Consider the following 22948-nt stretch of genomic DNA (forward strand, 5'->3'; position numbering starts at 1 on the left):
CAACGTTCATCGCGATGCGTCGCATCTGGGGAATGCGTTCATTGTCGAGAAGAGATCAGTCCAGAGCCAACATGCGCACGCAACGATCGCTCAGATTGCGCAATGAGCTGTGCCTCCATGCGCATCATTGCCCTTTCCCCTTGGACAGTTGTCGGATGTGGAGTACCTGCATCGCGGGCTGCAGCATCTAGATCCAACTCAGCCTCAGGGTAGAGCCGCTCACAGTCACGCTAGAAGATGCAACGAATATTCTTTACAATGTATACAAATGGCAAGCTGCAGCGCGAAATGATACAAGATCCTCGTTGTACTTTAAACGCAATATACACGGCAGTAGCTTCACCACGTCGACCAATCTGCGAGGAGCTTGCTGTAGTCGTAATATCATTATCCACACTGTGGGGTCGGTCTTCAAGCGAAGCAGGGGTAGAAGCCGGGTAAAGTGCGCAGATATATTGACTTCCCGTTCCATCCCCGGTAGACTGTGCCTTGGCTAATCTACTGTTAACAGGACTACATACCATTGTAGGGGCAAACGACCGTTCCTTACATTCGCCAAAGAGAATGCACGGTACGCTATCGACGAAGTACTACAGCAACGCCGCCACGGCGCGTTGCATGTGAGATGTCAATGCTTCTAACCAAGGACTTGGACCTTCTTGAGTGCAATCAGAACATAGGGCGGGCCGACGGTACCGTTGATCACGTCTCAAGTCAGCCACGCAAGTGTGAGGGCAAGCCTGTACCAAGCCTGTTGAAGGGAGGACATATTATTGGATGCACACTGTCCGCGGCGCTCGTCTTCACGACGCTCTATATAAGACCAGATAAGTCTCACGTACTGTCGTTCATCATCTCGAGTCACTCAAGTCTTTCTTTCAATCATGGTGCAACTCACACAACTCGTTTTGGCATCCGCCGCCTTCGCTGGTGCTGTATCTGCAGCTCCCAAGCCACCTACACCTCCATCCGTCAACCCTTGGACTGGTAAAGATCGCTATGTCGTCCAGAGCTACGGCAAGAAACTCGACCAGACCATCGCCTCCTTCACGGCCCAGAACGACACCCTCAATGCGGCGCGCACCCGCACAGTTGCTCAGAAGATCTCAACCTTCACGTGGGTTACTACACGTGATGGCCTTAGCCTCATTCCTACTGCCATCAAGGAAGCTCGTCAACAAAGGAAGCCCGGAAAGAAGATGATCGTTGGTCTGGTCTTGTACAATTTGCCCGACCGTGATTGCTCCGCAGGAGAATCCGCTGGCGAGCTCAGTCTAGCGAACAACGGCCTCGAGATCTACAAGAAGGAGTTTGTCGACAAGTATGCCAAGCTTGTTTCCCAGGCCAAAGATCTCGACTTCGCCATCGTTCTCGAACCGGACTCCCTTGGTAATGCCATTACGAACCAGGGCGTCCCTTTCTGTGCCACCGCTACTCCCGCCTACGAAGAGGGTATCGCGTACGCCATTGCCAAGCTGCAGTTCCCCAACGTACATCTGTACATGGATGCTGCGCACGGAGGCTGGCTCGGCTGGGCGGACAACCTGAAGCCCACCGCTCAGATCTTTGCCAGGGTCGTCGCTATGGCAAAGAAACTCAACCCCGCCGCCAAGATCCGGGGTTACTCCACCAACGTTTCCAACTACAACCCCTTCGAAGCTAAAGTACGCGAGAACTACACCGAGTACTCGCCATCTTGGGACGAGAGCCACTACGCCACCTCGCTCGCTACTTACCTCGAGGCTGAGGGTCTACCATCCAACTTCATCATTGACCAGGGTCGCGTCGCCCTTCCTGGAGCTCGTGCGGAGTGGGGTGAGTGGTGCAATGTTGAGCCTGCTGGATTTGGCGCTCTACCCGGTTCGAAGCAGAACAACACCAACGTCGACTCTCTAGTCTGGATCAAGCCTGGTGGCGAGAGTGATGGAGCATGTGGTCTTGCTGGTGCGCCCGCTGCTGGTGCTTGGTTCGATGAATATGTGCAGATGTTGGTGAAGAATGCTGATCCACCACTCGAGCCGACCTACCTGAAGAAGCCTAAGATCTAGATGGGTCAAGTGAAATGGATTTGGACAGCTGTATAAGTACTCTTTTCATAACAATTTAGCTGTACATACTAGATCAAGAATGTGAACATCTTAGAAAATATCCATCTCTCCAAAATCTTGCTGGCTTTGACAAGGCATCAAGTATAGTTTTGAAGCTAGTCATGGGAATCGAGCTATCAAAATAGTTCTAGAGGTTTTGATGCATTCTCCAGCGCAGCGGAAGCAAGCGTTTATGAGACATTTCGTTGAGCAGCGGTCAGCCACGGGGTGAAGGTACTCTGGGCTAACACGTGATAATTCGCCAACTTGGCAGCTGCCTGGTCTATGGACTCGCTGTCACTATGATAATTCACGTATACTAAATCTATGTCACCACATCGACTTTCCTGTTGCAGTCCTCTCAGTACCGATTTCTGCAAGTCCGCAAGATGGCTTCCGCCGCGTCCGACCGTAACAAAGCATCTACCGACTGCGAGAAATTATGCACGACCAACCGCGAAGAACAAAACAAGATGTAAGTCGAAGAATAAAGTCCAGTCGAGCGGTTCATCCTTCAAGAAACGACTGGCTGACTCGAATAGCGCCATCTCGAACCAGCTCAGCTCGCCGCTCCTGCGTCTTCCCGGCGAGATTCGTACTACGACCTACACACACCTCTGTACTTCTACTACAGTCAACCACGGTCATCCTGCAAATGGTTCCAAAGAGGGTTGTGCCTTTACCCAGACTTTTCTACTTACCTGCAGCCAAGTCTACGCCGAGGCCGTCAGACTTATGTATAGTCTTGCGACATTCGACCTGTCTAGTAGACAGTTCGAAGTGTCTAAGTTGCTGTGTCTCAAGGGTCTCAACCCGGAGTATCGCCATCTCATCACTTCGATACAGGTCAATGACCAGTTCGCGGTGGATGCGATGGATCTGGTTTACGAGGGCAAGGTCGAGGAAGTACTTGGAGATCATAGCCCTGCGAAGTGTCTACTTGGTCTAGAGAAACTCCACGTACGCGATCTAGCTTAGGCAAATGCACGTCAGAGGGATGAGCTGCGGTATCTTTTCGACATGGAGGGTTTGATCATCACTGACCACGCTAGCAGAAATGGTTCCCCACCTAGATCGCCACCATTCGCATGGTGTCTAGAGAGGGTTTGAAGAGCACTGAACACTACAGAAGTCGTGTCCCACTTAGATGGCCAGCTCAAGGTCCAAACCATTACTATTGGTAACACTGCTAGTTGGATAAGACTAAGAGTTTGGATTGCTGAAATCTTAGCCTTTCCCTGTATTGGTCAGCGATTTGTAGTAATCCTCTGATCACCGAGTCGACATAGCAGTCTTGGCGAGGTATTGGTAGTCACTTCTTGTACGCTAGTCAAACAGTCTCTCAAACTCACCGTCACCTCGTCTCTCACCTTCCTATTGGCCTCAACTGCTGATATTTCCGCACACTGAAATTTCCCTCATCCAAAATCCACTCGCATCCATCCTCACGACTACGAATCAATTCGTCAACATCATAGCTGAAAATCGACTAGCGTTCATCCTCTGGCGTACAGTTCCTTCCAACGAAACTATGGCTGGGAAGAACAAGAATCCCGCTCCCCGAAACGTCGAAGCGATGTAAGTAAGCGGCGCTCACGTATTCTTCCATGCTAATAATGATAGCGCACGCGACAACCAGCTTAACTCGCCTCTACTGCACCTCCCAGCCGAGCTTCGCAACAGGATCTACCATTTCACCTTCGACACGAATGAAGTAGTCCTTATACTGCCTGGCTATAAGGACCCGCCAGGCTTTTACTCTCCACCTCCAACGTCTAATCCGCTAGGCCTAGCACAAACCTGCACGCAGTGTCGTTACGAAGCACTCCCATACTTCTGGAAAACAACTGTGTTTCAGCTGGGATATGATGTATACTTATCAGGGAGCTTTGAGTTCGCAAGTCAGGCTGTAATCGACCAGATTCAGATCATTCGTTATGGAGACAGAAATGATTGGGAACCAGTACGGCGTTTGTCTCAAAACCTTTTTCTAGGAACATTCGCTGTGGTGCGAAAGGTCCTTATGCAGCAGGAGGATAAAGATACGAGTTCTATAGAGATGCTCCTGAGGAGGAACTTCGGGAAGGATATCGAGATCTGCTATTATAATGACTGAATGCGGAGTCTCAAAGAATGTTCGGGCGGGGAAACAGTTTCTAGAAATTCTCGTTGACGGAATGGCTAATGGCGTAGGAAGAAAATGAAAGAAAATAGGACATTTCTTCGTCACAGATTCTACTTTTGTTCTAAAAGTAAGAAGCATTAACTTAAAAGTTGCTTCTTCAACTTCAATGCAACAACTATCAGAATTTCTATTTTTGCACTGATGCGATGAATATGCTGGGACTATAGTATAGGCACAAGTTCATTAACTGACACTTCATAACTCGTATGGTCCTCAATCCCGGATGATTGTAAGAAGAATCAAACTCCGCCTACGCCCCGTTTTTCCAGAGATACCGTTCCTGAGACTCGCACCACTAAATTTGTTGTTAGCTCGGGACGAGCTATTGCCGCTTTTGACTTCCCAGATGATATTCCACTTCAAGTGCATATAGCATTACCAGTTTTCCCCTTATGTCGTCAGAAAGGCGGATAAGAATTTTTGAACTTCGATCTTGACCAGCTACGAGGGGCTAGGTGACGAATCTGAGACATAGATCATCCTGGTATCGTACTCTTGCTCATTAAGAGCGTGCGCCTGAATTGTTTGTCTAGGCAGACTGAGAGTTGGATCAAACTCACAACATGGGTAGTTGAGCAAGATTCGGCATGCAATAGCCTCGCAGTGCCACTCAACAGGCTGGACTTTTGTGAATAGAAATATAGCAGTGGGTATCCATAACGAATCGATAGGTAGGGTTCCAAGATAAGAACACTCATTCCTCACATTATCCCGCCAACTCACCTCACCAGAATACAGATGACGCCAAGACGTAGTCGCCGTTTGCACTCATGCGCACCGTAACCTAGCGTTGCGGCTGACATTGGCTGGCAACTCTCTTCAAACTCTGTTGTGTCTACTCCTCTTGTATCCAAACACCGAATCTTGGAGCAGCGACCGCACTTCACTGGTACCATGGTACTCCGCCTATCTGACCTTGGCTCCATGGAGCCTCGCGTCTTGCCGCCAGAGCAAAAGGATGACCGCGACGACGATTTGCGCTGCGTTGACGACGTGTTTCACATCAACTGCGAGCGACCAGCGCGCTGTCAGGATCCTCAACTCGAGGTGAAAGATACAAAGCAGATGTGACTTACCTGCAATGGCTACAAAACATGACACTGATATCTCGCAGCACCCAGAGGAACCAGGTCGACTCTCCGCTCTTGCGTCTACCTGCCGAGCTCCGCAACATGATCTACTGGAACGTCTTCGCCGGAGCCGTCATCGCTATCAACAAGCCTCACACAAAGAAAGACAACGTCCTCACCACGTACCCCAGCGTCCGCGCACTCATGTACGCCTGCTCCCAGCTCTACCGTGAGGCTGAAATCTACATGTTCGGCCTCACTCTCTTCGCTCCCAGCTACTTTGCACTCCGCTTCCTCTGGTTGTCCAACATGTGCGCCGGTATGCCTGGTGTGGGGACCGCGTCGATTATGGGTTGTAAGATCACAGCTGGTAACGCACGCGCCATCATTGAGGGAAAGATCAAGAAGGAGGACTTGGCATACTATCCGTGCTTGCGACAGATATTCGTTCAGCTCTGGGACCACCGTGTATCTGTCAAGCGGAGCGAGATGTACACACGGATGCTCCGTGAAGCATTCGGCATTCCGAATCTCGATGTCAAGTTCATAGAATGAGAGGGTGAGCTGGGCTGGGTAGTTGAATCACGACTTGGGAGTAAACTGTGAATCGGTGAAGCACCTTCTAGGTTGATGGCTGTATCACAGCTCAAAGCAAAATAGCTCAATGGTCACAAATGGCGAGAAATTCCAAACGGCGTTTAGCCCCAACGCTAACCCTAATCTCCGAACTCCACAACCTTGCTTACATAACGCACGAGCCCCATTCACGAATCCTCACCAAAGCTTTCCAGACCATCCCCATCCCACCCATCCGCATTCGCATTAGCGCTCCGATATCTGAGTGCTCCGATCTAGTCCCAACAAACCCAGTGCTATTTGGCAGCTCAAATCAGTAGGAAAGGCAATCGATACATTCCATAAAGAGCTAGGAAGACGCCACACATAACAAAATGGATATCCGCGTACTACGACCATCGGACATTCCCCATGTCCAGCTCGCCAATATCACCAATTTGCCCGAGAACTACTTTTGCAAGTACTACTTGTATCATGCCATGAGCTGGCCGCAGTTGAGCTATGTAGCTGTTGATGTAAGTTTTGTCATTCTGATTACATGGGGGGAAAATGGCCTGCCCCTCCATGGCCGGGAGACCAAACGCACCCAGAAAAAAAGGAGCAAAAGAGCTAGGGAACCGATTTTCGAAGAGAAAAAAAAAGACTAGGAAACAGCTCATGGGAGAAGAAGGATGGCAATAGGGATGGCCCGCGTGAGCTGTAATGTTCCGATTTGCGTGAAATGCCAAACTGACCCTCCCTTACCCTACCAACTCTGCTATTTAATTACACGTCTTTTCACAAAGAGCCGTTCCAAGACTAACATGCTCATCAACAGGTCTCGCGTCCCCCAAAGACGCCCTACGATCCCCCAAAGATTGTCGGCTACGTGCTTGCCAAGATGGAAGAAGAGCCCACCGACGGCGTTCAACACGGCCACATCACCTCTCTCTCCGTAATGCGCACGCACCGGCGTCTCGGTCTAGCCGAGAAGCTCATGCGTCAATCCCGTACGTGCTTTTTGATGTTCCCTACCCTAACGACACCATGTTTTCGAAACTAATATCATTTCCTCATCAACAGAGCGCGCCATGGCGGAGACTTTTAATGCACACTACGTTTCCTTGCACGTTCGCGTGTCTAATAATGCGGCGCTGCATCTCTACCGCGAGACGCTCGGCTTCACCGTCGATAAGATCGAGGCCAAGTACTATGCAGATGGCGAGGATGCGTATAGTATGAGGATCGAGCTGGCAGACCTCAAAGAGCAGTTGCGAGACGAGGAGGAAGAAATCTTCGGAGCCAGCGAGGGTGTGGATGAAGGGGATGCTGTGGGTGATGAGGTAAGTTTTCGATCTGCCCCTTGTTTTTATCGGCGGACGGTGGAATGGTTTTGGCTAATGAGGTTTGTGTGTTGTTGCAGGGCCAGGAGAAGAAGAAGGCGGAGAAGAAGACAAAGGTCAAGGTGGGAAGGAATAAGGGTGTTGTCGATCTTGTGGAGAGGGTGGAGGCGCCAAAGGGTGAGGCGACTGCTGCCTAAGAGGCAAGGGTTGCTGAAATACACGGGCAGGCTGTGAGAGAGGTGAGGAACTTGACTGTAAGCTAGGCGAGTAGGAACGTCTACCGTCCATCTTGGATGGACAACGTGCGAAAGATTCCTAGGTCTGATGCAAGATGTGTGTGGGTGAACAACGACGAGGGTTTTGGTTTTGAAAGACCGTCTTTGCGTTGGTATTAGTCCAGTTAAAGGGCCTTTTATGCTAGGCCAGCCCGTTCCTCTCGTCTTATTCTTGAATGCAACGTGTAGATGCGGGATGGAGGATGCTATATACAACGCCTCTGCAAGACAAGGCACATGTCAAGTATCAGAGACAAGAGACACATCCACCATCCTCCCCACCTCTCCAATCCCTCTCTGAAACGCCGGAGAGACGAAAAATAATAATAACAAAAAATAACCAACGCCCCATGTTTACCACCGTGGATATCGTAAATCAGATACACATACATCATCGTCACATCCTTCTCCTCACGAGGCTACATCAACCCCCCAAGCACAACCTTCCCCACGCCACCAACCTCACTCTTTAACCCCGCTCTACAACTATCCTCAAACTCCCTCACCACACCCGCAAGTATAATCTTGCGCACCCTCGCATCCGCTTTGTTAAAAAGATCGCCAACGAGACTAGGCTGACCCCCACCAGCACTAGCCACACTCTCAGGCGTACTCAGCATGCTCAGAATCTTTGTGTAGCAATCAATCAAAACATCGCACAGCGTGGCAAACGTGCTGAAGAAGTCTGGGTCAAACGGTAGGGAAGGGGTTTGCAAGTGCGTGTAAGATTCGTTGGGCAGGAGCGAGTCGTGATCTGCTGTGGGTGGGGAGGAAAAGGAATCGACGTTGCTGCCGCTGCCGCTCAAGCCGCCACCAACACCACCGGCACCACTCGTTTCGCTACCCGAGAAGCTATTACTCGGCGTGAGCAAGGGAAAATCGCCATTCGCAGAGCTCGATCTCCTCCCCTTTGACCCCATCGTCATGCTCATGCCCATATTTGCGCGCTTGAACATTTGCGGGAGGTTACGGGCGCGGGACAAGGTAGACGGGGCGGAGCCGTCGGCCGGGTGTATGGACTGGTACTGTTCGAATTCTAGGAGCAGGGCGTTGAGGGCTTTGAGGTAGTCGGAGGGCGAGTTTGCGTTTAGGTCGAGGATGGTGGGGAGGGAGAAGCCGAGGAGGAGGTAGTGGGTTGCGCGGCGGGCTTGGTTGCGCGTGGTGAAGGAGGGGAGGCGCGTGAGGTCTGTTTTGGAGAAGAGGAGCGTGTTGAACCAGTAGATTCTGCCTTCGTGGCTGTGGGGGGTTAGAGATATGTAGGGAAGTCGAAGGGGGATAACGTACGCTTTCCGCAGGTAGTCCAGGGTGGATATCCGTTTCGATGCGAGCTCGTGGATGTGCTGGAATATCAGGTTTGGGTTTGAGCCGTTGGGCACGGGGATGGGGGCTGCGGGCGCCAGGGTGCGGTTCGACTGCTGGTTTGCCTGGAGAATCTCCTTTTGTGAGGGGGGATGTCGTAGTGGGATGGGGACGGCCATGTTGGCAAAGGGCGTCTTGGGCTTGTCGACAGCACTCAGCGGGCTCTTGTCGTAGTAGACGGGGTCCGTCTTTACGTTGTCGCTGCTTTTTTGCTTGTTGCGCGAGAAGGTGGAGATGGAGAGGGCGGGCCGCGAGGCATTGGACGTGGTGTTTGGGATCGGAGCCTTCTCGGGGGAGTAGGTGAGCGCCAGGGTGGCCGAGGGGAGCCTCTTATGCGAGGACGATGTCTTGGCCGTGCCGTCGGACGTGTTGGTTCGAAGCGAGGCGGACCGTGAGCGCCGCAGTGAAGAGCCGAGATCCGTGACCGAGGATGCGATGCTGTGCCTGCTGCTGCTGGCCTGTCTGCGTCGCTGTGGCGTCGTAGGCACTCTAGGGGGGAATTGGTATTGGTCCGGGTCGAGAGGGGGGGTGTCTAGCTCGGGGCTTAGATTGAGCGTGGGCGGGGATAAAGTTGACGGTGCTTGCTTGTGTCCCTTGTTCTTTCCACCAAAAAACGAGGGGCGGCGGGAGAAGATGCCCTGAGCGTTCGACGATGGGGGTGCGTGGTCGGCCATGATTCTCAACTGTGGGGCTACCGAGCGATCAGGGGCTGTTTCACCCTGGCCCTAGACTTGCTGCTCCCTGATGGCTATGTCGCGACTACACATGTGCATACACGGCAAAAGAGAAGACGGCATTGTACATGGTAATGTACATGGCAAAGAGCATGGACAGATATCGACTCTGATCGTCTGGCGCACAGGCAAAACGTGTTTCGAGGAGCGGCTACAGCTGATGCCGTCCTCACCTATCCCGACGCAGGAACACGCCGCCCGAGGCGAATCCCTGCTCACCGCATCCACTCCCAAATGCCATAGCTTCGACTCAAGCCTCGCCCATCTCAGGCACCTCGGGACCTTGGAGCCACGTGCGACCATGACCACGTTAGGCTGAATCCAGCACTGGCAGGTGCTGCTTAATTGTGCTTCAGCTCACGGTCCACTCTTGACGCCGTTGGTCTCTCTCCCAGACACATCCCAGACACACAAGAGTTATTGTTTACTACTGTTTACACTGCCAACCCCGCTACCCCACTCACGATGCAGCGCCGACAGAGCGCACGAGTACGCGCCCTACACCCACGCCCGTGCCCGCGCAAACAACTGACCAAAACATAGGGAGAGTGGATTCCCACCGAGGGACAGTGGCCAGTTGACCCTCAAAAAGATGTTGAAGTTTCTGAGCAGCGCATATGGGTCGATGGCTGTTTCGACTTTGCCCACCACGGTATTGCGAGCTTCACAATCCCCGTCTAACATGCCAGCGCTTACCATGAAGAACAGGCCATGCGGGCGCCATGCTACAGGCGCGCCAGCTGGGCAACGAGCTATTCGTTGGCGTGCACTCGGATGAAGCAATTATGGAGAACAAGGGCCCGACAGTGATGCGCCTGGACGAGCGGTGCGCAAAACCACCCTTTGGACTACCCTCTATTCACAACTAACGGTAACAGCGTCGCCGCCGTCGAAGCCTGCCGATGGGCTACCAAAGCCGTCCCTCGCGCGCCCTACGTGACCTCGCTCCCCTGGATCACACACTACGGCTGCCAATATGTTGTCCACGGCGATGACATCACTTCCGACAGCGACGGTAAAGACTGCTACCGCTACGTCAAAGCAGCCGGTCGCTTCAAGGTAGTTAAGCGCACGCCAGGCATCTCGACCACGGACCTCGTAGGCCGCATGCTGCTCTGCACAAAATCGCACTTTATACCCTCGCTCGAGAAACGGCTCTCGGGCGACGAAGGCCCAGGCGACGAGAAGGAGCGATTAAAGACTGGCGAGGACATGCTACAGCGCATCAAGGACTACGCCACAGATGCTTCGGGGCGCGCGCCGGGCTGCGACGTATGGTACTGGCATGCTTCCCGCCCTGTCAAGCTACGCCGAACCACCACCAGCAACACCGTCGCCTCGCCCACCTCGCCCACCTCTCCCCACCGCCCTGGTGCCGTCCGCGCTGCCTCCACGGCCTCGGCTCTCGGTCCCGTCAAGGAAGAAAAGGGCAAGTTCCACCAGCTGGTGCAAGGCAAGGGCGTGAAACCGGGTCAAAGAGTCGTCTATGTCGACGGCGGCTGGGATCTCTTTTCCTCGGGCCACATTGAGTTTTTGCGGCTCGTTACATCGGCGGAAGAGGAGGGTGCTAAAGAGAGGGGGTGGTATACCGAGGAAGCGAAGAAGGAGCGCATAGAGAAGGCGGGTGAGGACTATGGGCCCGTGTTTCTGATTGCGGGTATTCACGACGACGAGGTGATTAATCATTGGAAGGGGATCAATTATCCCATTATGAACATTTTCGAGCGCGGACTCTGCGTGCTGCAGTGTAAAGTATGTACCCCCCCTCGCCTTGGCTCCCCACCTCTAGGAAGTACAAAGAGACTAATATGTTGAGCGCAGTACATCCACTCCGCCATCTTCGGCGCCCCCTTCTCCCTCAGCAAAGCCTTCTTACACACCCTCCCTTACAACCCCGAATCCCCCCTCGCAGCCGTATACCATGGCAAAACCACTTTTATGCCCTTGGCTTTTGACCCTTATGCCGTGGCCAAGACGCTGGGGCTGTACACGGAAATCGCCAACCATGAGTTTCAAAATGTGAATGCGGCGGAGATTGTGAGCAGGATTATGAAGGGGAGGGCGCTGTATGAGGAGAGGCAGAGGAAGAAGGGGGAGAAGGGTATGACTGAGGAGGTGGAGAAGATTCGTCAGGAGATGGAGAGGGAGCAGAGGAGGAGGGAGGTTGAGTCGCAGTTTGGGCTTTAGGGGGTGGTGGTTGGTGAGAAAGGGAGAGAGGGTTTAGACTACTCTTCAACAGACGTTCGTATTCTCTCTCGGTTGCATGGAGGAATAATTTTGGGTTATCGTCTCGGTTTACCATCGAGAGTAAGCGCATCCCCCTGTGCCAAACCATCTCACCACTCAGCTCATCTTCATCCAAACATGATCTTTACATCATTCTTCCCACACCAAGACCCCAACGCGCCTTCCTGGTATCATCTTGTTTCAACATGTCCTAGCCATCTTCTTCCGACCCAACTCCAACATCTTTCTGCTTGATGCGATTGCTCTCTGACCTCCGCGGCCAACTTGATGGGGGAAGAAAAGAAAAAAAAGAGAAGATTATCCTGCTCCTCAAAGACAACCTCCAGAGCCTTGTTCCTGGCCCATCTCCTCAGCGCCACCCTTATACCATCGCGCATCAACTTCATTCTACCTTTGAAAATGATCTTGTCCAAGCTGGGAAAGGACAAGGTAGTACAAGATCCGTAATATCGGAACCTCGATGCGTGGGCTCTCGCATCTCTTGCAACAGATGCAGCAAAGTCTCTCGGGATCCTCAAGCAAGTTGATGAGCTCGACAGAATCCGTGGTCGCAGTTCTGAATTGAAGCCAACCAAAAGCGCTAGTTAGCCAAGTCGGTTGTCGACAGTCATGAGCTTGCAAATGAGTGTCTTTTGCTTCGTTGTCGGATTTGCTTGCACGTCTTGAGTAAATCGGGAAGCTGGAATCTGACTTTGAGAGTTGGCTGATATGCATCGCTGTCTTGTGTCCAGACGTCAATACTAGCATAGGTGCACGTGCCGACGTAAGAGTAGATTGTGTTGCGGATCTCGGGTGGTAGGCGGGGAAAAGGTGATGCGAGATGATTCCTGTGAGTGCTGGAACGAGAGGTGTAAGTCATGATCGGTGGGAAGGTTGAAAGCTTGGGCAGCTTACATTTCTGACATGGCGCCGTCGTATGGCATGACTGTAGATGAAGATTCAATCTGCATTTCTTTACACCTGCTTCAGGTTGCGGGTTGTCGATGCTGTTGATATGTAGTGTGCTTGTTTGATGGCGCTAACTTGGAATAAGCTAAGATAGGCACTCGTTGGGAGCTTGAACAGGCATCTATCAGGATTAGTATTCAGCTCTCGGCGGTTACTGCAGCAGGAACTTGAAATCAGTTTTGTTTCTCGAGTTACTCTTTTTCCCAACTACGTGGAAGTGTTTTGCTGAATTGGCACAAGGCTTTTGGCAAAAGCTTTTGGCGCGTGCGAGTCTAGTCTTTGCTGGGAGTCTCTAATCTAGGATGAAATTTCCAAGGTCTTATGCTTGAGCTTTTTCCTTGCAGCTGCCTTGGTTTCCCTGGTGTTCCAACTCTTCTCGTTACACGTGCCTTCCTTGAGCGCGGCGAGTGTTTTGGAATCACTGCTCGCAAGCGGCTATGATTATCAAAATCATCGCGAAAACACTTCCCGGTTGAGGAAGCCGATTGACATAATACAGACCTCCAGTGTTATAACAAGAGCATAGATGATCGGATTGGAACCACTTTTCGATAGGACATAGCCGCTATGATCGCCAACGTTGGAAGAACGAAGCTGTAGTCGAGAGACTATATCCTCCCGACCATGAAGAACTAGATGGTTGTAACGAATATCAACTCATTGTTGATGTCGAACGGTAGTAAAATGTGGAAGCTGTATACAGCTCCATACAGGCAAGTGATGCGTTCCAAGATCTATCTGCATCGCAATGTCTTGGATGGGCGTCATCCAGCAACCAGCCAGGACACATGAATGGATCTTCTTGCGCAGTTCACTCTGAAGTCGGAGAAGCGGTGAAGCTTTCGCATTAGAGTCTGTAATGAGACCGTATCCAACAGTCGTGTTGTTCGACGCGGCAGACGGAGCAGCAACATGAACCATTGTGTCTCCGCCCATTTGAGGTACCGAGTTTAGTCCTCCATGTTGGAAACGGCAAGACATCTTTAAAAATTGCAGGAGCTGAGAGACAGTCGTTTTGAGTACCACGTTCGTGCATTTGAGCTTCCGAAGAGCGACGCCTGTTGAACAGTTGGTCATTCTGATCTATACTTGTGACTAGAATACGTAGTCCAAGGCAAGACTACCAGAAACACAATGTCATCCACGTTCTCGAAAGCTTGTCATCATTAGCGATTAGACTAAACCATTTAGCTAATACAATGCCTTCTCTTACTCAACAAGTGTCCAAGAATGCAAGCCATAAACTTCGTGTATGCTCAACCTAAATCCAGACCCTGATATATATACGTGAACAAATGTGTTACCAAGGCATCAATCGAAATCCTAGAATTTCCACAAGCAGATGCAAAGAACAGAAGATCGTAGAAAAAATACGCCCATGGATGCCCGTTGTTACTTACTCGCCATCAAAGAGAATGCGTGGTCTCACATTTCAGAAACGCCTTTCCTGGCTGAGAATCTCATCAACCATTGGCTTCACCATGGGCATGAATCCTTGCATCACTGGTACCCACAGCGCCTTCTTCAACCCCAGTTCTGTGGCGAAGTAATATAGTAAGCGATTGATCCACTCACGTCTGGCTGCAACGTCTATTCTCTTAGGTATTACCGTGTCAAATTCTGGCGGCGGAAGATCGAGGGGTCGGTCGTAAGGATGCGCGGGGTGCGGGTCGAAGATGTGATCTTTCTTTGCATTGGGATCAAATGTTGGGACGTTGGCCGGCGGGCTAGGACTGGAGCTCAGGCCACTTCTCGAACGGATGGTGTTAAGGTCAGAAAACTGAGGTGCTGTTGCATAAGACTCCAAGTTTTCCGAAGGTTCGCTTGACGACGACAAGTTGGATGTGGCCGAGACTAGGTGTGGTGGCGTGTTGGACTGGTGCGTGTAGGCTGACGGTGGTGTTGGCATCTGACTAGTGTCTTGTGGAGAGTTGCCTGCAGTGCTATCGGGCACAAGACCTGAACACAGTACAGCGTCCATGGTACCCAGTGGCCATATATCGACATATCCTCTCATACCAACCACATCGTCGATAGACTTCATGTGTATTGGCACGGTAAGACTACCAATCATGGCTGAGCAGTTTCTTTCAATCACTTCAACCAGACGTGCAGTAGCAACAGAGTGATGTATGCGGAGGGTCCTATCGCTCAAAGTCGTGGGTACAGTCTGTCCTTGCGCTGCGGCCGATCGACCGGGATCCCGAAATCTTAGCATCCAATTCAACATTTCAAGTAGATCTCGCAGAACAAGTACACGGCTTGTGCGGTAGAAGCCCCAAATCCAAGCGCGTTTGACGCTGGGGTAAGAGTGTATCTCTTCCGGGGCGCCGCGACACCCCAGGAAGAGCTTCTGCCATTTCGGATCATAGTTCGACCTGGCCTCTGGCGTGTTGGGTGTCGCATGGTAGTTCCAAGCAGGCGTGATCTGTGATTCCCAGGCTTGATAGTCGTCATCTAGTTCTAGCGCGGTCTGCAAAAGCTCTTGCAAGGCCAGACGATTAGTTGGTGGATTCGTACTTTGTTTCATTTCGTGCCATCTAGCATGCAACATCGCCTCTCTCCAGATCAGGCGAATTACAAAAGCATTAGAGTTCTTGTATAGACTTGGAAGTAGCTCATCCACCTTGACCACGTCTCTTGTAGGTATGGCAGGGCGCTTGGCTGTCTGTAAATTACCTAGTAACTGTAACAACGTTAGCCTTGGGCAGGCGGAAACCGTTCCTCTTCAGCTGTAATTACCAGATGTGCGTAGATGACTTCGTAAAGTCTGGCTGATATAGGATCGCTGTAGAACTGCTCAACAGTCCGCAACTGAAGCAGCGCATTTGCGCCATGGTTATGGGCAATGAATGTGCCCTTCCGTTGCACGCTGGTAAGATTCTAATCGTCACGTTAGCGCTTGTAAACATCGTAGATCCATCAGTAACATACTTCGTAAACTCCCATCAAATGCACTGCGGCCAAAGCGATATTCGTGGCTGACTGCTTTTTATCCGCGATTGTCTTTGTCAACATCGGAATGGCTCTTCCCACGCATTCTTCACCCAATGCCTGGGCCTGAGGGTCGTTACATCTATTAGCATAATTTACGTAAGAGACTGCGTCAACAGCTGTCGCAATTAACGAGTCCTCTGGCGCACCCTGATACAAGAGCGGTATAAACGTCCAAAGTGCTTCATCCGGCTGATCCGCTGGTCTGTTCGGCTGATCGGGCAGTACAAAGTCGTACACAAAGCGCTCAAAGGCCCTTCTACGAAAGTCCGGGTTAGCCACCGGGGTGATAGTCAGTCGGCTTAGATCGATTATTGGCGGGGTAACACCTGAGGCATCTTGAGCAGGGTCGTCCACGGATCCACCGGGAGAATGCACACTACCGCTGGACGAGCGTTGATCGTCCAAATGAGGTGGTGTCGATTCGTCGCTTGGCGGGGTTTTGATATAAGTATTGCTACTTTCGGCAACGACAGCGCGTTGATTTGACTTTGATCGCTTCCGCCATGATTCCTCGGCTCTCTGCGCAGCAGATGCTGTTTGGTTGCGGAAGAGGATGTCGGCTTGATCTCGATACTTGCATGTATGACCCGCCTTGCTGCATCGACTGCAAGCTGGTCTCGACTCATCACACTAATTTGATATCAGCCTCGTCCTCGTGACCAGAGTCTGCTGTATGCGGATGGCCCGGTCTGGTTACCGACACTGTTCGATGATATCAACTCAAGACAACACGCACCTTGACTTTACGGGCTCTGCAAGCCTCACATCCCTTACTCGGGCGTCCTCGATAGGACATGCTTAGGTTATGGCGGTTTATGAGGCGGTAAGATGGGCGGCCGGGCGGACGGCGGCAAGCTCCGCAATTGCTGTTCAGGCTCAGGTACAGTCTCTACGAAGCAGGTACTAGCGCAGACAGATGTATTCGTTTGATTGTACAGGACCAAAGAACACCAAGTATAATAACTATGCCTCCTTCTCCGGTCCTCGTATGTGCTGCGTGGTCATCCGAAGGGTCCTGGGCCGGAACTGGCGTAGCGCAATCTCGGCGATCAGGCTGAAACCTAGGCCACGCTTTCACGAGCTTGGAATGGAGCGCCCGATGACTGGCGGGAGGTGGTCCATAAAGGTTGTCTGGCAGAGATCGAAGGGCATGGGGTCAGGCCCGGTGCTCGGGAAAACGGTGCTGCATAGTGGGTTGATGTGCCGCAGTCTGCATAACTGCGTCACAAGCGACAGGCCTCCAATTGTTGCTGACTCAGAAAACTAGTCGTGTCTTGGCGCCCAACGCCCGTCTTCCGCCCTGACTGCGACGGTACTGCAACACCAAACGAGTCGTTTTACTCCATGCGTGTTTGGAGGCGCATCTAGGAGAGACGCCGACATGTTAGTGTAGACTCCTTCGCTCCTCCTGAAGCGCGACATTCCCTATCTGTCCTGGTCTCCAGTCTTAGTATGCAGTCTGCAGGGTCGATGCAGGCCGCCCACATCCGGAGCTTCTGAATGGCGCCGACAGACAACTCCCGATGCTCTCCCGGACTTCAAAAACACGCGATGCCAATGTTTCAACGGTCGCCTAGCAGGGAAAAATGCCATGTTGTTCACAACGGCTACAGAACTTGGGGTCTTGAAACAGTGACAGCAAATCGTCATTGGGTGTTCGTGACCTTGGCTAATCGGCCCTCTTTTCAACGGCCGACTAGTGAAATGACCTGGACCGCTTTGCGAATTTAGAGTTTGGGAAACAATATGTATTGCGGAGAATCCACGCAGACCTCCTTGACCGATCACACCTACTATGACGATCCAGCAAGCTTTGGACTTGAGGATGAGAATTTTTCCTTCACCGGTGCCGGCAGTGGAAAGGGGGTTTTCGCCTGCCATTAGTCAAGTTCGTTTCACGCTACCCCGAGTTCCACGTTCATCCACATTGACACTTGACAGGTTTCCGCTCGCGGACCAGACAGGTAGAGAGGACAATGCCGTGCGCATCCAACGGACCTGGAGCGCTTGATGTCGATGATAGTGACGACTCGGGCCGAGATGTGTATTTCGTCACATCGCCTAGCATACATTTATACTAAGCTTCGGGGTTTAGTTCTCCACATGGATGGCATAACTACATTCATACTAAAGCTTCGCCAAAACATGCCTACCTCCGTCCCCACTCCCCAATACAATCTCCTCGCTACGCCAGTCCGGATTGAACGTCACCTCGTTGAGCGGATTTCTCCGATGCGCCATATCGAATAACTCCTCATACACTTTGCCATCATACCTGCCCAACGCGCTATTAAGCAACCAATCTGGTATCGACCAAGCGTCAACGAGCTTCACAGCATGCGGTCTCAACTCAGCCATGAGATCTACAATCGTATCTTGCAGAGTGAACACGGACTCTTGCGGAACAGCGGCCGTCATCATAAACGAGGATGCGAATTGGTCGACGGTGTAGAGCGCGTAGAGCTGGAAGCATGTCCGCAGTGCTGATGACGTGGGCGGACTAACGGAGCTGAAGCTATTATAGAAATTCGTGACGAGAATCTGCTCCGAATATGCGCGGCTGAGGTTGTGGAGCTGGATCATGAGACGGGTCCAAGGTCGCTTTTCGACGACGCGTGCTTGGTAGGCGCGATAAGAGAGATCAGCTGCACGCCATTGGAACACCTCTACTATGTTTTGGTCGTCTACCACACCGTCTTTCGAGACGTTTTGGGGTATGTGATGGTCCTTGTTTAGAAGGTAGTATTGGAAGAGCTTGTCGGTCGGATCTTTGGGCGTGGAGCCAGGATCCTTGACCGCGTCCGCCATCTTCTTGATGAGATATGCGGCAACCTGCTGCGTAATCATCCAGTTATCACCCTCAACCGTTGGCTTGGAAAGATAGTCGGCGTTCAACCCTACTAGCCCGCTTCCACCGCCGAAGCCATGACCACCCATCGCGCGCCGACAAGTCTCGATACCGTCCGCAGCGAGCATCGTACACAGGCTCTTCAATCCTGAACTAGCGCTATGTAGCTCAGCTAATGGTCCAAAGTCGCCCTTCTCGATGTTCTCTCGCGACTTGTGGTACAACATGTACATGTACTCGCCAGTATAATGCAACGCGAAAGTAGTCGCGAGCAACGGCAAGACACGTATCTGCACTGAGGGGTAATCAAGGACCTTCATTTCGCTATCAGAAGCATTAGTGGAGTCGCGGTCCTTGAATTGCCTCCGTAAAGCACAGTATCGTACGGCGACAGCGACAGCACGTGCAAGGACCAGCCTTGCATGCATTATGATCTGGCCGCGTACGTATGTAAGACTCCCATATACAACAGCGGGATGGCCATTCCGAACGAACGCGCCGGTCTCGTCGGAGACCTCAGCATAGCGGCTCAGCATAGCCGACTTGGGTACGTGGAAATGGTCGAATAGCATGTACCCGTTATCCATGCTCGCATACCCGTATTTCGGACCGATGTCGCCTACAGCAATACCCGGCAGAGGTTGATGCGTCTTCGCGTCCCGAATTTGCACAACGAAAGTTTGTGGGCCGTGCGAAGTATATTCGACCTCTTGAGCATGCTGATCGGAGACTTTTGATCTGTCGGACGGGGATGGTGGTTTCGGCAAGAGCAATTGTGCGACTACAATCTATGTATGACATGCATTAGCGAACGCCCAAGGCAGAATCAAAGTTTTGGGCTGGCGGCACAGGGTGGAGCTAAAGACGTACTGCGTGCGTGGCGGTCCTCCCCATCGACCCATTCCACCATTTGCTTGCCGTCAAAGTTGGACTGTGAATTTCGAATTCCTTCTTGGTTGGGTCCCACTTCGCGACAGTCTCCAGGCCTCGTACGTTACTCCCATGGCCTAGTTCAGTTTGCGCATAGCAGCCAATGATATCGTGGCTGAGGATTCTCGGCATCCAATACTTTTGCTGTTCTTCAGAGGCTTGCTCGCGTACCGTTGTGACTGTGCGATACGGTGCTTGTCAGCTCTTCGCGCCCAAGTGGTACGATTATGCACGACGTCTAGAGCAGCTGCAGCCTTCCGTTGACTCACCGAACATGTTCATATGCAAATGATACGGGCTCATCTCATCCGTGAGGTATTCGGCCATCTTATAGTCTTCAAAGTCCCATCCTTCTCGTCGCATCAACCTCTGGATGGCCTTTGCTCTCGCCAGTCCTAGATGATACCGCTCTGGGCGCGAAAGATTCAGCTGCTGATCCTTGTTGAAAAGCTTCTCCTTGCTCAAAACCCGAAGTACCTTATCTTGTCGCTCCAGAAAGCCATCACGGCCTAGAAGGTGCTGTGCGAGTTGGCGAACGTTGATGCCCGAGCCGTCGCGCTCGGCCTCGAGTGTTGCTGTGCCATCGTAGGCGGGCTTGAGATGATCGGTGAAGTCTGCCATGATGCGATTGGTCGCTGGTCGTGATTCGAGTTGGCCAACAGAGTCGGTTGCAGGCCGTCCGAAGCGAGATGGGCGAGTGCTGCTCAGCGACAATGTTTTGCCGTTGAGCACGTTAGAAGAGCTCACATCGTGAGAGTCAGTCTATCGGCAATAACGCGGAAATGTAAGCTGCATCAATGCCTCGGTATGCGCGGGGGATGTGTGGTGGGCGGAGGCCGCAGGAGTTGGGGCGGAGACGTTTAATGCGCAACGCTGCGGGGCGTCGCCATGTGGACCCGAAATGCGGGGTCATGTCGGTGGTTTGGTGATGCTGCACATTGACTACAACATCCTTGATCAACAAACGAAGGTCTACATTGAAGCTATTCGGTACGAAGAGATGATGTGTAACATGATGATGATTGACGCACTCGTGGTAACACGCAAATCCACGGAGAAATGCAAGTAGAAAAAAACAATCGCCTACAAAATCCCATCTGACCAATACAAAACGCCTTTTGTGCCGCAAAACCATCCAATGCAAGCTAATTGTACAGGATATCAAATGTCCAACCCAAGTCATAAACCGAAAGACAAACACCAATAGCTATGCCCAACACCATCATATCGAAATGAAACACCGTCAGCGTCATCAATAAGTTGGTGTACCGGAGCACCAACTTAGCCCCTTCCAAGAGTAGGCATCAACACGCCAGTAGGAGAATAATGGCAAACATTCTTCACTCAATTATGGCATCAGCCCAACAGCTGAGCCCACTTTCTTCGTTCAACACACGCGTCATGTCTTCGTCGGCGAGTCGTACAAGGATCTCGAAAGGCGCTTCTTCTTCGTGCACAAGCTGTCTCCGTCGTGGGAGAAAGATCATGCCGCCATCACCCGGACCATACGATCGTCTGATGAACTCGGGTCGACCGGCAAGGGAGTCCTTGTTCAGATCTGTACCAGGTATCCCCCAGCTGAGATCAGCGCCGAAGTTTAGCCAGGACGAGATGTAAATGTCTGATCCAAAAGTCAAAGCCAGTGCAACCTCGGTGTCGGTAATCTCCTCAATCGACTTGAAGAATGTTAGGTGGCGGTTCACCCATTCGTCGTCGACTTCGAGAATCGTGCTCTTGATAGTGTTTATGACGTTGACTATTGTGGCCTTGGTTACACTGCCGGTATTTGTCAGCTGGCTTTCTCAAACTTAATTGCGTCGCTCGGCATTGGAACTACAAGGTTTGGAGCGCACCAAGGTGCGACCAGCAATGATACAGTAGTAAGGAATAGACTCACCGGTCCTCTGCTGTCAAGTCCGAGACCTTCATCGTGCCTCTCGAGAACAAAGCCATGTTCCCCATGTAGTCGGCGGGGACGGGAGGGTGCTGTCTTCTGCGCAAATCCGTCGCAATGCCGATGCTAGTCTCCGCCAGCCCGTACTTGGTCAAACGGCCTGCTCTGGCGCGAGTAACATGCGTCCAGACCAGGGCTGCGAGGACATTGCACATAGTAGGAGGGGTATCCTTAGGAAAGTGGGTGCGGAGTTTCTCCCTGTACTCGCGTACTCGTGATGCTGGAATGACGAACAGCCTTTGTGTGCATTCCGTCTCTTTAGGCAAGGTTTGGAGATACTGAGGCGGACCATCGCAATAGCAGTCGGCACCGCCGTTGCCTAGCGGTGGGACAACCTGCTCGTCAACGGCTTTTCTCATTAGAGACTGCTCGTCGGCGACGCTTCCCGTGTCTGCCATGTTTAGTGGTAGCTTGACAGCGTAGGGGGGCAGTGGTACCTATGATCTTGTGCTCTTCGAAGAGTTGCTGCTTTGAGATTTTGGAGACATTCTCCGAGAACGTCTGCCAGAAGAGAGTAACGCCGGAAAAGTCAAAAACACTGTGATGCATGTACATGGAAAGTACAAGACCGCCAGGTATGAAGAAGGCCTGAGTCCGCATGGCTGGTGCGTCGCTTTTGTCGAAGTCCACTTTTCCTTCGCCGTCTCGTGGAATGCCAGCATAGTTTGCGAGATCTTCCGGGACGAACATAGCACTTCGGAGTGCACTCGGTGGCATGCCATCTCTCTTGAGCTGTTCGTACGTGTGGGGAAAATCTGTCTCATGGTATGGGATTTGCTTTGATCGAAATACGCGATTCAACTGCTCGCTTGTGATATCAGTTGGATAGTTGAGGGCGAGTTTTCCAGCTTTCCGGTCCGCAAGTGTGAGTGTGCCAGCAAGAAAGGGGAACTTGTTGAGTGTAAGGCGCAATCCGGCACCGAGAGCTTGTATGGCCGTTTCGGCGTCATTCAGATCAGGAAACTGCGGATAACGTCAATCGATGTCAGCACGACATATGGTTCAGAACGACATACGGGAAAGATACACAGGGTCTGTATGTATACGCGCACAACATTCTGGTCTAGACATGATAGATGAAACGATTTTGTCTGTACAGGCGGGCTATGTGCTGTGTTGAGCATGTCGAGTAAGCGGGGGATGGTGCTAGCAATAGGTTCAAAAAGCCGGCCGTTGCGCAATACTAGTGGAAAATCTAGGGACATGGTCGTGGCTTTTCGTAGTCAGTATATATACGGAATGGATGAAGAGTCACACATACCGTGAATTGGGTGAGCAAACACCCAGCATGTGAAGCACGAGATGTCGTTTTACCCCCTTCACCGCAAGGCCCCATTGAGCTGCGCCTGGTGTGACGGGAGGGCGGCATTGGCCCACTCGACGGGCCGAGTGGGCTAAGAAGGACGATGACCGCAT

General features: G+C 51.9%; 10 protein-coding genes across 10 annotated transcripts; 6 read left to right on the plus strand and 4 right to left on the minus strand.

Moving 5' to 3' along the window:
- Positions 1-884: 884 nt before the first annotated feature.
- Positions 885-2048, plus strand: AA0111_g9706 (1,4-beta-D-glucan cellobiohydrolase; the record flags this gene model as incomplete). Its single annotated transcript, XM_028656295.1, has 1 exon — positions 885-2048. The coding sequence occupies one exon, from the start codon at positions 885-887 to the stop codon at positions 2046-2048; it is 1164 nt and encodes a 387-aa protein (XP_028502740.1).
- A 428-nt stretch (positions 2049-2476) lies between these two features.
- AA0111_g9707 (hypothetical protein) lies at positions 2477-3065 on the plus strand (the record flags this gene model as incomplete). Its single annotated transcript, XM_028656296.1, has 2 exons — positions 2477-2562; positions 2630-3065. The coding sequence occupies 2 exons, from the start codon at positions 2477-2479 to the stop codon at positions 3063-3065; spliced, it is 522 nt and encodes a 173-aa protein (XP_028502741.1).
- A 553-nt stretch (positions 3066-3618) lies between these two features.
- Positions 3619-4203, plus strand: AA0111_g9708 (hypothetical protein; the record flags this gene model as incomplete). The annotated part of the gene is made up of 2 exons (XM_028656297.1): positions 3619-3665; positions 3711-4203. 2 exons carry the CDS (start codon positions 3619-3621, stop codon positions 4201-4203), a joined length of 540 nt encoding a protein of 179 aa, XP_028502718.1.
- Positions 4204-5166: 963 nt separating this feature from the next.
- Positions 5167-5897, plus strand: AA0111_g9709 (hypothetical protein; the record flags this gene model as incomplete). Its single annotated transcript, XM_028656298.1, has 2 exons — positions 5167-5339; positions 5387-5897. The coding sequence occupies 2 exons, from the start codon at positions 5167-5169 to the stop codon at positions 5895-5897; spliced, it is 684 nt and encodes a 227-aa protein (XP_028502640.1).
- Positions 5898-6292: 395 nt separating this feature from the next.
- AA0111_g9710 (hypothetical protein) lies at positions 6293-7437 on the plus strand (the record flags this gene model as incomplete). Its single annotated transcript, XM_028656300.1, has 4 exons — positions 6293-6433; positions 6736-6907; positions 6981-7240; positions 7321-7437. The coding sequence occupies 4 exons, from the start codon at positions 6293-6295 to the stop codon at positions 7435-7437; spliced, it is 690 nt and encodes a 229-aa protein (XP_028502737.1).
- A 497-nt stretch (positions 7438-7934) lies between these two features.
- AA0111_g9711 (hypothetical protein) lies at positions 7935-9548 on the minus strand (the record flags this gene model as incomplete). The annotated part of the gene is made up of 2 exons (XM_028656301.1): positions 7935-8751; positions 8800-9548. 2 exons carry the CDS (start codon positions 9546-9548, stop codon positions 7935-7937), a joined length of 1566 nt encoding a protein of 521 aa, XP_028502655.1.
- A 525-nt stretch (positions 9549-10073) lies between these two features.
- AA0111_g9712 (hypothetical protein) lies at positions 10074-11795 on the plus strand (the record flags this gene model as incomplete). The annotated part of the gene is made up of 5 exons (XM_028656302.1): positions 10074-10097; positions 10152-10260; positions 10317-10434; positions 10487-11360; positions 11430-11795. 5 exons carry the CDS (start codon positions 10074-10076, stop codon positions 11793-11795), a joined length of 1491 nt encoding a protein of 496 aa, XP_028502657.1.
- Positions 11796-14235: 2440 nt separating this feature from the next.
- AA0111_g9713 (hypothetical protein) lies at positions 14236-16596 on the minus strand (the record flags this gene model as incomplete). The annotated part of the gene is made up of 4 exons (XM_028656303.1): positions 14236-15489; positions 15546-15686; positions 15738-16430; positions 16537-16596. 4 exons carry the CDS (start codon positions 16594-16596, stop codon positions 14236-14238), a joined length of 2148 nt encoding a protein of 715 aa, XP_028502656.1.
- A 1331-nt stretch (positions 16597-17927) lies between these two features.
- AA0111_g9714 (Peroxisomal acyl-coenzyme A oxidase 1) lies at positions 17928-20199 on the minus strand (the record flags this gene model as incomplete). Its single annotated transcript, XM_028656304.1, has 3 exons — positions 17928-19436; positions 19519-19757; positions 19848-20199. The coding sequence occupies 3 exons, from the start codon at positions 20197-20199 to the stop codon at positions 17928-17930; spliced, it is 2100 nt and encodes a 699-aa protein (XP_028502725.1).
- Positions 20200-20918: 719 nt separating this feature from the next.
- On the minus strand, positions 20919-22656 carry AA0111_g9715 (hypothetical protein; the record flags this gene model as incomplete). Its single annotated transcript, XM_028656305.1, has 4 exons — positions 20919-21354; positions 21476-21923; positions 21970-22495; positions 22549-22656. 4 exons carry the CDS (start codon positions 22654-22656, stop codon positions 20919-20921), a joined length of 1518 nt encoding a protein of 505 aa, XP_028502726.1.
- Positions 22657-22948: the final 292 nt, after the last annotated feature.

This window comes from Alternaria arborescens (genome assembly GCF_004154835.1).
Source record: "Alternaria arborescens strain FERA 675 chromosome Unknown contig_29, whole genome shotgun sequence".
NCBI classification, from domain to species: Eukaryota; Fungi; Ascomycota; class Dothideomycetes; order Pleosporales; family Pleosporaceae; genus Alternaria; species Alternaria arborescens.